Source organism: Macaca fascicularis, chromosome 18 (genome assembly GCF_037993035.2).
Source record: "Macaca fascicularis isolate 582-1 chromosome 18, T2T-MFA8v1.1".
Lineage (NCBI taxonomy): Eukaryota > Metazoa > Chordata > Mammalia > Primates > Cercopithecidae > Macaca > Macaca fascicularis.
This window is the reverse complement of record NC_088392.1, coordinates 80,449,477-80,461,556: the sequence shown is the minus strand read 5'-3', so window position 1 is coordinate 80,461,556 and position 12,080 is coordinate 80,449,477. Positions and strand designations below refer to the sequence as shown.

Sequence of the window (12,080 nt, the reverse complement as noted above, 5' to 3'; positions counted from 1 at the left end):
GGAGCCTCCCTGATTGGTAGGCTTTGTATTTGTATTCCTTCTCATGGTGCTTCGCTCAGTAACTGATCACTTGCCACAGTGTATTCTGCAATAAGTCTTGTATTAAACGGTTTACATGAAGACATTGCTGAGAGAGCCAAAACCTTGCCGTGCTTCTATGTGTGCTCTTTGTTTAGGAACAGAGTCAAAGCCAGCTGCTACCACACGCTCTTCTGGAGGAGGAGGAGGTGGTGGTGGTGGAAAACGAGGTGGCAAGAAAGATGATTCTCACTGGTGGTCCAGGTTCCAGAAGGTTTGATGCTATACATTGTGTGAATTTTGAGGTTACGATAGTGGCCCTGAGAAGGTTGGGAGGCATTAGTAGTGTTGGAGGGATTTGTGTCTCACAGAGCATAGATCGTATTGTGGAATTTAGTTCTTCACAGAAGCTGTCTCCTTCTCTGGCCAGGGTGACTTTCCATGGGATGACAAGGATTTCAGGATGTTCTTCCTCTGGACTTCTCTGTTCTGGGGTGGAGTCATGTTTTACTTCCTGCTCAAGAGATCCGGGAGAGAAATCACTTGGAAGGACTTTGTCAATAACTATCTTTCAAAAGGAGTAGTAAGTATTTTATGGCATTGGTGGCTGTTGTGGTTCAAAGGTGAAATTAATCAGATTAGATGAAAGAAGTGACAGCAGGTTAACCTGACTCGTCCATTGTAAAATTGTTATTTTCCCTCAGATTTTTCTAATGCTGAGAAGTACTGCAATCAGAGAACCCGTGTTTTGACCTGGTGTCCTCACATTTACCCCCAGATTCTTTTATTTCACTATCTCCCAGAACTGGGTTTTGGCACCACTGCTTCTGACCATGGTCTTGGCAGTCCTCTGCTTGCACGCTTTTCTCTGGTGCCCTCAGCTGCCTCTGCTCTGTGCTGTCGTGTGCCAGCCTCTTTGGGTTCTTTGTGGGTCTTTACTACGTTTAGTCACCTGCAGGCTTGGCAGCTAATCAGAGTGTGTCAAGTCAGAGCAGATGGGGCTCTAAGGGCGGGCCAGGTGGGCATGTGGTCCCTGCCATTTCTCTGTCTGCGGAGCAGCCTTTGTTACTGCTTGCTGGGCTTGCCCATGTGTGATTATATTCACCACAACCAATGGGAAATAAGTAAGACCATATTTCAGCATATTTAAGATGCTATTGATTGTAAGACACATGGTATTTTATAAGTTGCTAAGACAAATCTAATAAGATGCTGATGAAATTATGACATGCCATCAATTATAAAATGGATCTGCATTTCTGATGTTAAAATATGAAAAATGTGTGTCTTAGAATTGATGCAGTATAGTGATAGACACCAGGATTAGGCCTGCTGTGTAGCCTTGGGGAAACCCCTTAACCTCTTAATACTTGGGTTTTCGTCCATGAAACGGATAAAGTAAGACGACATTAATACTTACTGAGGTAGTGTAAAGAATTGAAATGCGTTCTAAAGGTTGTACAGGAAGGTAGGGATGTAAGAAATGGTGATCTACTCAGATGGGCAGCTGCCGCTGTGCTCAGAGCTGAAGTTGACCGAGATTAACTTCAGTTTATGTTTCACCTGGAAGTTGCAAACCTTCAGTGGACTCCAGAGTTCCAAAATGCTTACATTGGACAGATGCTGCCTGTACCGTTGTCCTGTGTGTAGGGAGATGGGTTCCTGGTGCTTCCTATGCCACCATCTTCCCAGAGTCCTCTTATCTAGTCGGATTTTTGAAACGTGTTTATCTCATGAAAGTGAGGATCTTTTATGTGTAATTCTCAGATGTAGTGGGGACTCTCACTCAGAAGCTGCTCAGAAGCAGTGGTCATCGCATGTGGACTGGGCTGCAGCCGTCCTTTGGATTGGGATGGCAGGTTCTCGAGGCAGCTTCTACATAGTTCCAGCTCCTCCTGACCCTCTGGCTCTTTGGCGTTAGCCTGCTGTCTTCCCATCAGATGTCTGTGGGATGGAGCAGTGCCAGTCATTCCTCTCTGACAGAGACTGCCTTTAAGAACAGTCACTCCCCGATTCCAGCCCCTCTGGGATTGCTCTGGGGCTCCCTTGCTTTTCGTCATTCTTGCCTTCCAGACTTACTGACAAAGCAAGCAGTGGGAAATAAGCACATCCCAGAGTGCGCGTGCTCCTAAATCAGCTACAGTCCTTGGGGTGTGGTGTTTAACAGTGTTATTAAGAATCCTATGTAGGCTGGCCGTGGTGGCTCCTACTTGTAATCCCTGCACTTTGGGAGGCTGAGGTGGGAGGATCACTTGAATCTAGGAGTTTGAGACGAGCCTGGGGAATGTAGGGACACCCCATCTCTACAAAGAAATGTAAAAAAATTGGCCGGCCGGGCGCGGTGGCTCAAGCCTGTAATCCCAGCACTTTGGGAGGCCGAGGTGGGTGGACCACGAGGTCAGGAGATCGAGACCATCCTGGCTAAGATGGTGAAACCCCGTCTCTACTAAAAATACAAAAAACTAGCCGGGCATGGTGGCGGGCGCCTGTAGTCCCAGCTACTCGGAGGCTGAGGCAGGAGAATGGCGTGAACCTGGGAGGCGGAGCTTGCAGTGAGCCGAGATCGCGCCACTGCACTCCAGCCTGGGTGACACAGCGTGAGACTCCGTTTCCAAAAAAAAAAAAAAAAAATTGGCCACTGGTGGTGGCTTGCACTCTTGGTCCCAGCTACTCAGGAAGCTGAGGTGGGAAGATCTTTTGTTCCCAGAGAGGTTGAGGCTGCAGTGAGCTATGATTGCACCACTACACTCCAACCTGAGTGGGATCCTGTCTAAAAAAAATTTAAAAAGGATTCTATATGATTAGGTGATTCAATTTAAAAAAAAACTTAAACTATTTTATATTTATAGAGTGACAAAAATTAAGAAGTCTTATACTACCAAATGTTGGTGTGTCCTATAGAGCAATAGTCTGTGTCCTATAGAGCAATAGTCTATGTCCTGTAGAGCAATCGTTTATGTCCTATAGAGGAATAGTCTGTGTCCTACAGAGCAATAGTAATATTTTGCTCATGGCAGTGTGAATTCAGGAGCCATTTTGGAGAGCAATTTGGCAATATCTGGTAAAGTTGAAGGTATGTATACCCTGCCACCCAGCATTAGTGTGTCTATCTACAGGTATGTTTCCTGGAGAAATTTTTTAAGATGTGCCCACAAAGGTAGATATGGGAATGTTCATGACAGCATTGCTTGTGAGAAATGTATAACAGCCTAGCTGTCTATTAACAGGAGGATGGATCAGTAACTTGGGTGTGGTCATAGCATGGCATACCCCACAGCACAGAAGTGTCAGCTTGTGTAAACCTCACAAATGCAATGTTGAAGGGAAAAAGAAAGTTGTAGAAGGATGCTTATATATAAAACAAGACCATTTTTAACGTTTAAAAACAGACAGAAGGGAATGTGCATATCGTGTAGGGTTACCTTCACGTGTAGTGCAAGTGTAAGGATGTGGTTTGGGCAGTGCAGCCCCTAAGTGAGAGCATAGTCCCCTTTGGGAGGGGCCGTGCCTGGGAGCTTCCGCAGAATTAGAGGTGGGAATGTGGGGGCATCCTTATCTGATTCTTTATTCTTTCCTTGTATGGCTGAAACATCATACGCATTTTAAATGAGCTTAAGAGTATCTCAAGTATTTTCTGTGAATTTATGTGTGAACTTATTTTTAAAATTCTAGGTAGACAGACTGGAAGTCGTCAACAAGCGTTTTGTTCGAGTGACCTTTACACCAGGAAAAACTCCTGTTGATGGGGTAAATCATTTTATTAATTGATGTGAATTAGTTGTAAATTAACTTTCCAGATTTAAAGCTGAAAGGAAAACCTGCCTCACACCGTACGAGTTATACGCACCAGATCTATCAGAACTGGGCAGTGTGGCAGGGGTGGTCTCATTAACAGTGGAAATGGGAATGTTGTGTATGGATTAGTGATACAGGGATTGGGTGAGTGTTTTGTTTTGTTTCTGTTAATCATTTTGACTACATTTAGGAGACAGTGAGTGAAATCCCGGTTTTCAGTATTCCAGAATAGTCTATAACTTTTCAAGACTGAGAAGTAGTTATTTGATTTGGAAAAAAATTTAAAATCTCAATTGCCTGTGTTTTGAGACAGCTTTTATCAAATTAGTTTAAAAGCATCCCCACCATCTCCTAACCATTTTGTGATATTATTTTAATTTCTATTTGATTTCCTATTTTAAAAATAATTTGTATTTCCTCTCCAACCAGTCTGGAGTATACTTCCAGAGACCCCAGAGCAAGCTGAATGCATTGAGGGAATTCTGGAGGGAGGGGAGAGAGGTAAAGCTGAGGCTCCCAGGACTTGCCAAGCTCTCTTGGGATAATTGCGTTTAACCATTTTCTAGCCATCCTGCCTGGACAGGGCAACGTTTAAGGACAACTAGAAGTGATGGTGACTATATCTCTCTGTTTAGTAGCGTGTCAGCAAATAGCAGAGTATCTGTGAAGTCATAGGGCTCTGGTATTGCCCTGTGTTGAGGAAAGGCATTTTAATTGTCTTAATTTCCCCTGTTCTCTCTACCTACTTATGCAACACCTATTAATAACCATGCTTTATCTTCAGACTTCAGTGCTGGGATTTAAGTTGGCACTTTGTTATGAGGCCAGTGGGCAATGTGTATTCTAGCACTGTGGGAAGCACGCACACACGCATCCGTCTGCTTCTAGGAAGGGAGCCTAGGGAGAATGTAGGGATGTGTGTGAGATGTCTCTGCAAGGACGTCCTCCCACGCATTGTCTATACGTAGCAAAAAATGAGAAATAACCCAGAGGCCCATGCCAGGCACCAGGTTAACAGGGAATCCTTGTTCCGTGTCTGTTTCCATGTCAGCAGTTGTCCTTGGGGGCAGGGCTGTCCCTGGGGGCAATTTTGACATTGGCGGGAACTTGTTTTCCAGCGTTGGCACGAGCGTTTATGTGTTGAAATTCATACCGTTGTATATAAAGTGCTAACTTTGTATTTCTCTTTTATATTACAGTTAAGGTTTATGTTGATTTCTTTTCAAAATTGTATTTCAAGATTGTAAAGGTGGTATTATACAGTCTTGAGGCACAGGCCTGAAATGCTGATGCTGTTTGTGTCTGAATGTTGGGGTTATGGATGTCTTTGCTTTCTTTATGTGCATATCCCGAGTTTTTACAGAGAATGTATATTACCTGCTTACTAAAGACTTCTTGTTTTGAGCTTTCAGAAACAGATTTTCAGTGTCCTGCTGTAAATGGAGCAGCAGTGCTGCACACACACAGGCTTTAGCCTCACATCAGTTCTACTCTTGACTGGTAGATGGCTTACCTTCTGTATGACAATAGAGAAGGGCTTAGTGCTTAAATGAGATAGGGTCAGTCAGTGGTGGTTTTCAAATTTTAGTGTGCATAAGAATTACCTGGAAAGCTATTAAAACTTGAGTCCTGGGACCCCACCCCTGCAGAGGTTCTTATCTGGATTGTGTTCTGAGAATCTGCATTTCTGACATGCTCCTGGGTGGTCCCCTGCTGCTGGTCCTGGGTTCACACTGCTTCTGTGATGGGAGCCAGGCATTTGGCCTATTGCCCAGTTGATAGCAGGGGCTGAGTTAGGGAATGTTACATCCTTTGTGGTTAATCTATTCTAAGCAGGTTTTGGGGCTTTGTAACCATGTGATTTTTGTATCTTTGTTAGTGAATAATTTACCAAATAATATTACGTTGTTACATAATATAAAACTTACTCTTCATCTTTTATTTTTAGATTCTTGGAGAGAAATACCACAGTAATGTTCCTCACTCAGTAACACTGGTGGGAAGGATATGTGATGACATGTTGCTGTCTTATGAGGGTTTTGCTTTTTTATTTGTTTTTTGAGACGGAGTCTCACTTTGTCGCCCAGGCTAGAGTGCAGTGGCGCCATCTGGGCTCACTGCAACCTCGGCCTCCAGGGTTCAAGCAGTTCTCTGCCTCAGCCTCCCGAGTAGCTGGGATTACAGGTGCCTGCCACCATGCCTGGCTAATTTTTTGTATTTTTAGTAGAGACAGGATTTCACCATCTTGGCCAGGCTGGTCTTGAACTCCTGACATCGTGATCCACCCGCCTTGGTCTCCCAAAGTGTTGGGATTACAGGCGTGAGTCACTACGCCCGGCCTTGTTTTTTGTTTTGAAATGGAGTCTCACTCTGTCGCCCAAGCTGGAATGTAGTGGCACAGTCTTGGCTCACTGCAACCTGTGCCTCCCAGGTTCAAACCTCCCAAGTAGCTGGGCCTATAGGCAGATGCCACCATGCCTAGCTAATTTTTGTATTTTTAGTAGAGACCGTCTGAGGCCATGGTGATCAGGCTGGTCTCGAACTCCTCACCTCAGGTGATCTGCCGCCTGGGCCTCCCAAAGTGCTGGGATTACTGGCCACTGTGCCCAGCCTCTCTAATGAGTTTTATATCATAGACTTACTGTTTTGATTTTAAAAATACTTTTTTTAAAAAAGATGATTGCAGGTTAAAGGAGAAACCATTTTTGTACTATAAAATGGAGCTAATACATGCACAGTGCTTGAAATGGGGTCTTCTAGCTACTAAACTCCATAAATGTGAGCTGTTAACATCAGTGTCCTCATGGTTGTGCAGAGGCAATGTGGCATTGTGGTTAGGACACTGGTTCAGGAGCCCGACTGTCTGGGTTCATATCCCAGCCGCTTATTTTGTGTGTGACCATGAGCAAGTTTTCTCATCTGTAGAATGGGAGCAGGAGTCAGGGCTCACAGTCACTCAGTACAATAGGAAATAATTACATGCTGGTTGGTAGAATAGCCTTGATCTGGCCCCTTAGGCATCGCTGCGCTGGGCCCTCTGGGTCTCTGCAGCTCCAGGGAATAAAGAGGGAGTGCCTGGCACAGCAAGGCACATCTGTTCCAGTTGCACAGTAGGGGTGCGGTGTTCGGATTTTGAACATCGTCCTCAGTGATGGCACCTGCTTCTTTGGATGGTCCTCAGGATTGAATGAACTAATGCATCTAAAGAGCCCAGAACAATGCCTGGCACTTAGTACACACCCAGTAAACTTTAGTTCTTATCACTGTTTCACAGTAGTTTTAAATTTGGGAATAGGGAGCTAAAATAAAATACCTAGAGAATGGAGGAAGAGGAAAATAATGCGTATTTATTTTAAAAAGGATTATGTTTTCAAATAGGTTTTTCATTCTGTTTTTTGAGTTTATAATTTTAGAGCCACTGAGATATTGCTGCTAAGGAAATGCTTATTTGCCAAGAATTGCCAACTGTTCTCAGTGAGTGATGTTTAATCACCACATTATTAAAGCCAAATTTTTATTACTGTTTTTTTTTTTTAATAAATTTTCAGTATTTCTGAAAAATTCTTAAAAAGTTGAACCCTTTAGTGAATTGAACCTTTTAGTTTCACTTTATTCTTAGGGTATTTGTTTTTTTGTTTTTATAGCAATACGTTTGGTTTAATATTGGCAGTGTGGACACCTTTGAACGGAATCTGGAAACTTTACAGCAGGAACTGGGCATAGAAGGAGAAAATCGGGTGCCTGTTGTCTACATTGCTGAAAGTGATGGGTAATCTCAAAGATAATATTTTGGAGACTGTTTACTGTGCTGCTATGGTTCACTGTGTTCTGTCCCTGGGTGCAGGGCTACACATTTTATTCTCAAACAGGCCTTTCTCAGTTTGGCCAGATTTTAAAAAAGCTATTAGTAACTCACTAGTTTTTGCACATGACTCATTCATTTTCTTTTTGTTTTGAGATGGAGTTTCGCTCTGTCGCCCAGGCTGGAGTATAGTGGTGTGATCTTGACTCATTGCAACCTTTGCCCCCACCCCGGTTCAAGCAGTTCTCCTGCCTCAGGCTCCTGAGTAGCTGGGCTTATAGGCCCCTGCCACCATGCCCAGCTAATTTTTGTATTTCTAGTAGAGACAGGGATTCACCATGTTGGCCAGGCTGGTCTCGAACTCCTGACTTCAGGTGATCCACCCGCCTCAGCCTCCCAAAGTGCTGAGATTACAGGCATGAGCCACCACACCTGGCTTTTTATTTTTATTTTTATTTTTTTTGATTCATTCATTTTCTGCACATCTATACTTACCTTGATTAAGCAGCGGTTTGGGGTATTAACATTCAATGAATTGACCTTTGGAAGGATTTTAGCATAAAGAACTCCTTTGTATCAAAGAATGGCATTCCCATCTTTGAACTGTCATTTATGTTTATATTTCACAGAGTTTTCCAGGATTTTTAGGTGATTCTTCTCTCATCAGAACTTCTTCTTTGGGGGTTGTCTTTAATAAGACCATGCTAGTTACCCCACTTAAAGTCTGGGCAGATGCTCCATTTATTTCAAGAGTTGGTTGCCATGGAACTTATTTGGGAATTCTGTTGCCTTTGAAGAACACTTGCAAGTTACCCTCATTTGTATTAAGTGCGGAAGGTATACCTTGATGTAGCTATATATGTTTATATTGATACCTTGCACCACATGTGAAAGCTGGAGGTGAGCAGCCAGTCCTAACCCATGTTGCGCTGTGTGTCCCCAGCTCTTTTCTGCTGAGCATGCTGCCCACAGTGCTCATCATCGCCTTCTTGCTCTACACCATCAGAAGAGGGCCTGCTGGCATCGGCCGGACAGGCCGAGGGATGGGTGGACTCTTCAGTGTCGGAGAAACCACTGCCAAGGTCTTAAAGGATGAAATTGATGTGAAGTTCAAAGATGTGGCTGGCTGTGAGGAGGCAAAGCTGGAGATCATGGAATTTGTGAATTTCTTGAAAAACCCAAAGCAGTATCAAGACTTAGGAGCAAAAATCCCAAAGGTAAAATGAACTTTTAGAAGATTAACTTTTCGAAGTGTTTCTTGATCTCTGAAGTTATAATTTTATGAAGTTTGATTACTTATTATAAATAGCTGTTTTCCCGTCCTTCCTCTTTCTCAGCTCACTAGGGTAGCCTCTGCCCAACTCGAGGATTGTTTTGGGTCAGTTTTTCTGTGTGAATGTGTCTAGTATAGTGTATGTATTCCTGAAAGTATCTGTGTTACCTCCTCTTGGAAGACTTTTCTTGATTCGTCTTTCCTCTTCCTCCAATCTGATTTAGATACCCTATCTCTCAGCAGCTTTAGGGCCGCGGTAGCTCACTGACCATGTCACACAATGCTGTCACCCAGTGTCCCTTCAAGGGTTGAATGTGGACAAGACACCTGTGCTGGCACCAAGGTTCACGGCACAGGATCCAGCAGAGAGGACACAGCACTCGCCATCACCTTCCCCTTTCCAGCTAATACACTTGTGCCCGCTGTGCTAGTGGTGGGCTGTACCCTATAGGGCTTGGTGCCCATAGGGCTAGGCATGGGACAGTAACTTCATATTTGTTAAATGGAGCAGCTATTAAGTAAATTAATAAAAAGTGAATGAATAAAAACTGGCCGGGCGCGGTGGCTCATGCCTGTAATCCCAGCACTTTGGGAGGCCGAGGCGGGCGGATCACAAGGTCAGGAGATCGAGACCATCCTGGGAATGGTGAAACCCCGTCTCTACTAAAAATACAAAAAACTAGCCGGGCGCAGTGGCGGGCGCCTGTAGTCCCAGCTACTCGGTATGCTGAGGTGGGAGAATGGTGTGAACTCGGGAGGCAGAGCTTGCAGTGAGCCGAGATCGTGCCACTGCACTCCAGCCTGGGTGACAGAGCGAGACTCCGTCTCAAAAAAAAATAAAATAGGCCGGGCGCGGTGGCTCAAGCCTGTAATCCCAGCACTTTGGGAGGCCGAGGCGGGCGGATCACGAGGTCAGGAGATCGAGACCATCCTGGCTGACATGGTGAAACCCCGTCTCTACTAAAAAATACAAAAAACTAGTCGGGCGACGTGGCGGGCGCCTGTAGTCCCAGCTACTGGGGAGGCTGAGGCAGGAGAATTGTGTGAACCCGGGAGGCGGAGGCTGCAGTGAGCTGAGATCCGGCCACTGCACTCCAGCCTGGGCGGCAGAGCGAGACTCCGTCTCAAAAAAAAATAAATAAATAAATAAATAAGAGCGAGACTCCGTCTCAAAAAAAAAAAAAAAAAATAAATAAATAAATAAAATAAAATAAAAATAAAAATGTATATTTCTTTTTTCTTTTTTTTTTTTCTTTTTGAGACGGAGTCTCGCTCTGTCACCCAGGCTGGAGTGCAGTGGCTGGATCTCAGCTCACTGCAAGCTCCGCCTCCCGGGTTTACGCCATTCTCCTGCCTCAGCCTCCCGAGTAGCTGGGACTACAGGCGCCCACCACCTCGCCTGGCTAGTTTTTTTGTATTTTTTAGGAGAGACGGGGTTTCACTGTGTTAGCCAGGATGGTCTCGATCTCCTGACCTCGTGATCCGCCTGCCTCGACCTCCCAAAGTGCTGGGATTACAGGCTTGAGCCACCACACCTGGCTTGTATATTTCTTTTTAAAGTCCATTAATAAATTTTACTTTAAAGGAATCCTTTGAAAGATAGTCATTATTTCCTTGATTTTTATGTCTTGCTTCTATGGATAAAAAGTCATATTTTATGAATTTATAACTTACTGTTACTTAGTATCCATTTGCATCACACCTAGCTGACTATTACATTAGTTGTGTAGGGCCAGGTGTGGTGGCTCATGCCTGTAATCCCAGCACTTTGGGAGGCCGAGGTGGGTGGATCACCTGAGGTCAGGAGTTCGAGACCAGCCTGGCCAACATGGTGAAACCCCGTTTCTACTAAAAATACAATTAGCTGGGCATGGTGGTGTGCGCCTGTAATCCCAGCTGCTTAAGAGACTGAGGCAGGAGAATCGCTTCAACCTGGGAGGCGGAGGTTGCAGTGAGCCGAGATCTTGCCATTGCACTCCAGCCTGGACAACAAGAGTGAAACTCCATCTCAAAAAAAAAAAAAGGTGTATTGTTTGAGCAAAGACATTCTTTCTTTGTAGTTAAGTTCGTCATTGGTCGTTAAATTTCTACTTCATTTGTGAAACTTTTAAAGATGAAAAGCAAAATTTTAAAAATACCTTAAGGTTTTATTACAAAGCCTAGAAAAAATATCATTTGACCATATTATCTACCTCCTCACAGTATTTGGATATGGTAGTGTGGTAGTATGTCTATTTATAAATAAGAGAGGACACTGTTTGTGGGTGGTCAGTGGAAATAAATTCACAGGTAGGTTTTAAGTTGCATGTCCAACTATGCTAAAAATGTGCTGATTTGTACATGAAAGTTAAGTCAGAAGTTGGGTTTATTAATTATTTGAGCTCAAAAACTAATTTTACTTGTAAAGAGTAAAAGAATTACATAAATCAGGAGTGTGGTGTTTCTGTCTTCTTGAATTATTTAAGTAAACCTTAGCGGGTTTATTAGTATATTCCTAGCCTAAGTCGCCCTTTACATACTGTTGGATTAAAGGTCTAGAAATCAGCACTAGGAAAAAAAGGAAATATTTTAAATTTCACATTGTTACCAAATTTTTTGAAACAAAATTATTTTTGATGATCTTTTTCTTATTCTTACTAATATAAAAATGTTCTACCATAGCACAAATGTTTAATATTTAATGTATATCAATAAGATTTAGAGACAGAATTATATCTTGGAATTATTTGCGGATACACAATCTACTTTTCTGAAATTCTCATTAAATGTAATTTCTTTTTTCATATCTGAAGGGTGCCATTCTCACTGGTCCTCCAGGCACTGGGAAGACGCTGCTAGCTAAGGCCACAGCCGGAGAAGCCAATGTCCCCTTCATCACCGTTAGTGGGTCCGAGTTTTTGGAGATGTTCGTTGGTGTGGGCCCAGCTAGAGTGAGTCTCATTCTGTTCTGATGGTACAGCTTCCTTACACCCACCACTTCCCCACAGATGGGGGGACTTGCTAGAGATGGCCCTTCGCCCTAGAGTGCTAGAATGACCTCTCACCAGTCCATGGCCTGAGCTCCAGGCCTAAGCCTTCAGGAAGGCCTGTGACTTCTACCCCACCTTCCCTCGCACCAGCTAGGACTGCAGTCTGCTACCTATATTAGACCAATTTCAAGAATTGATGGCTTGGCGCGGTGACTCATACCTG

General features: G+C 43.9%; 1 protein-coding gene across 3 annotated transcripts in view; it reads left to right on the top strand.

Annotated features, from left to right (window-relative positions):
- AFG3L2 (AFG3 like matrix AAA peptidase subunit 2) overlaps positions 1-12,080 on the top strand; it is an 84,231-nt gene that overhangs the window by 43,047 nt on the left and 29,104 nt on the right. For all 3 annotated transcript variants that reach the window (XM_074022960.1, XM_005587229.5, XM_065533543.2), the window contains 6 exons: positions 177-292; positions 449-601; positions 3,691-3,765; positions 7,458-7,582; positions 8,559-8,832; positions 11,681-11,818. In XM_074022960.1, the coding sequence (XP_073879061.1) occupies positions 177-292; positions 449-601; positions 3,691-3,765; positions 7,458-7,582; positions 8,559-8,832; positions 11,681-11,818 (881 nt within the window). The remainder of the gene's footprint in view (positions 1-176; positions 293-448; positions 602-3,690; positions 3,766-7,457; positions 7,583-8,558; positions 8,833-11,680; positions 11,819-12,080) is intronic.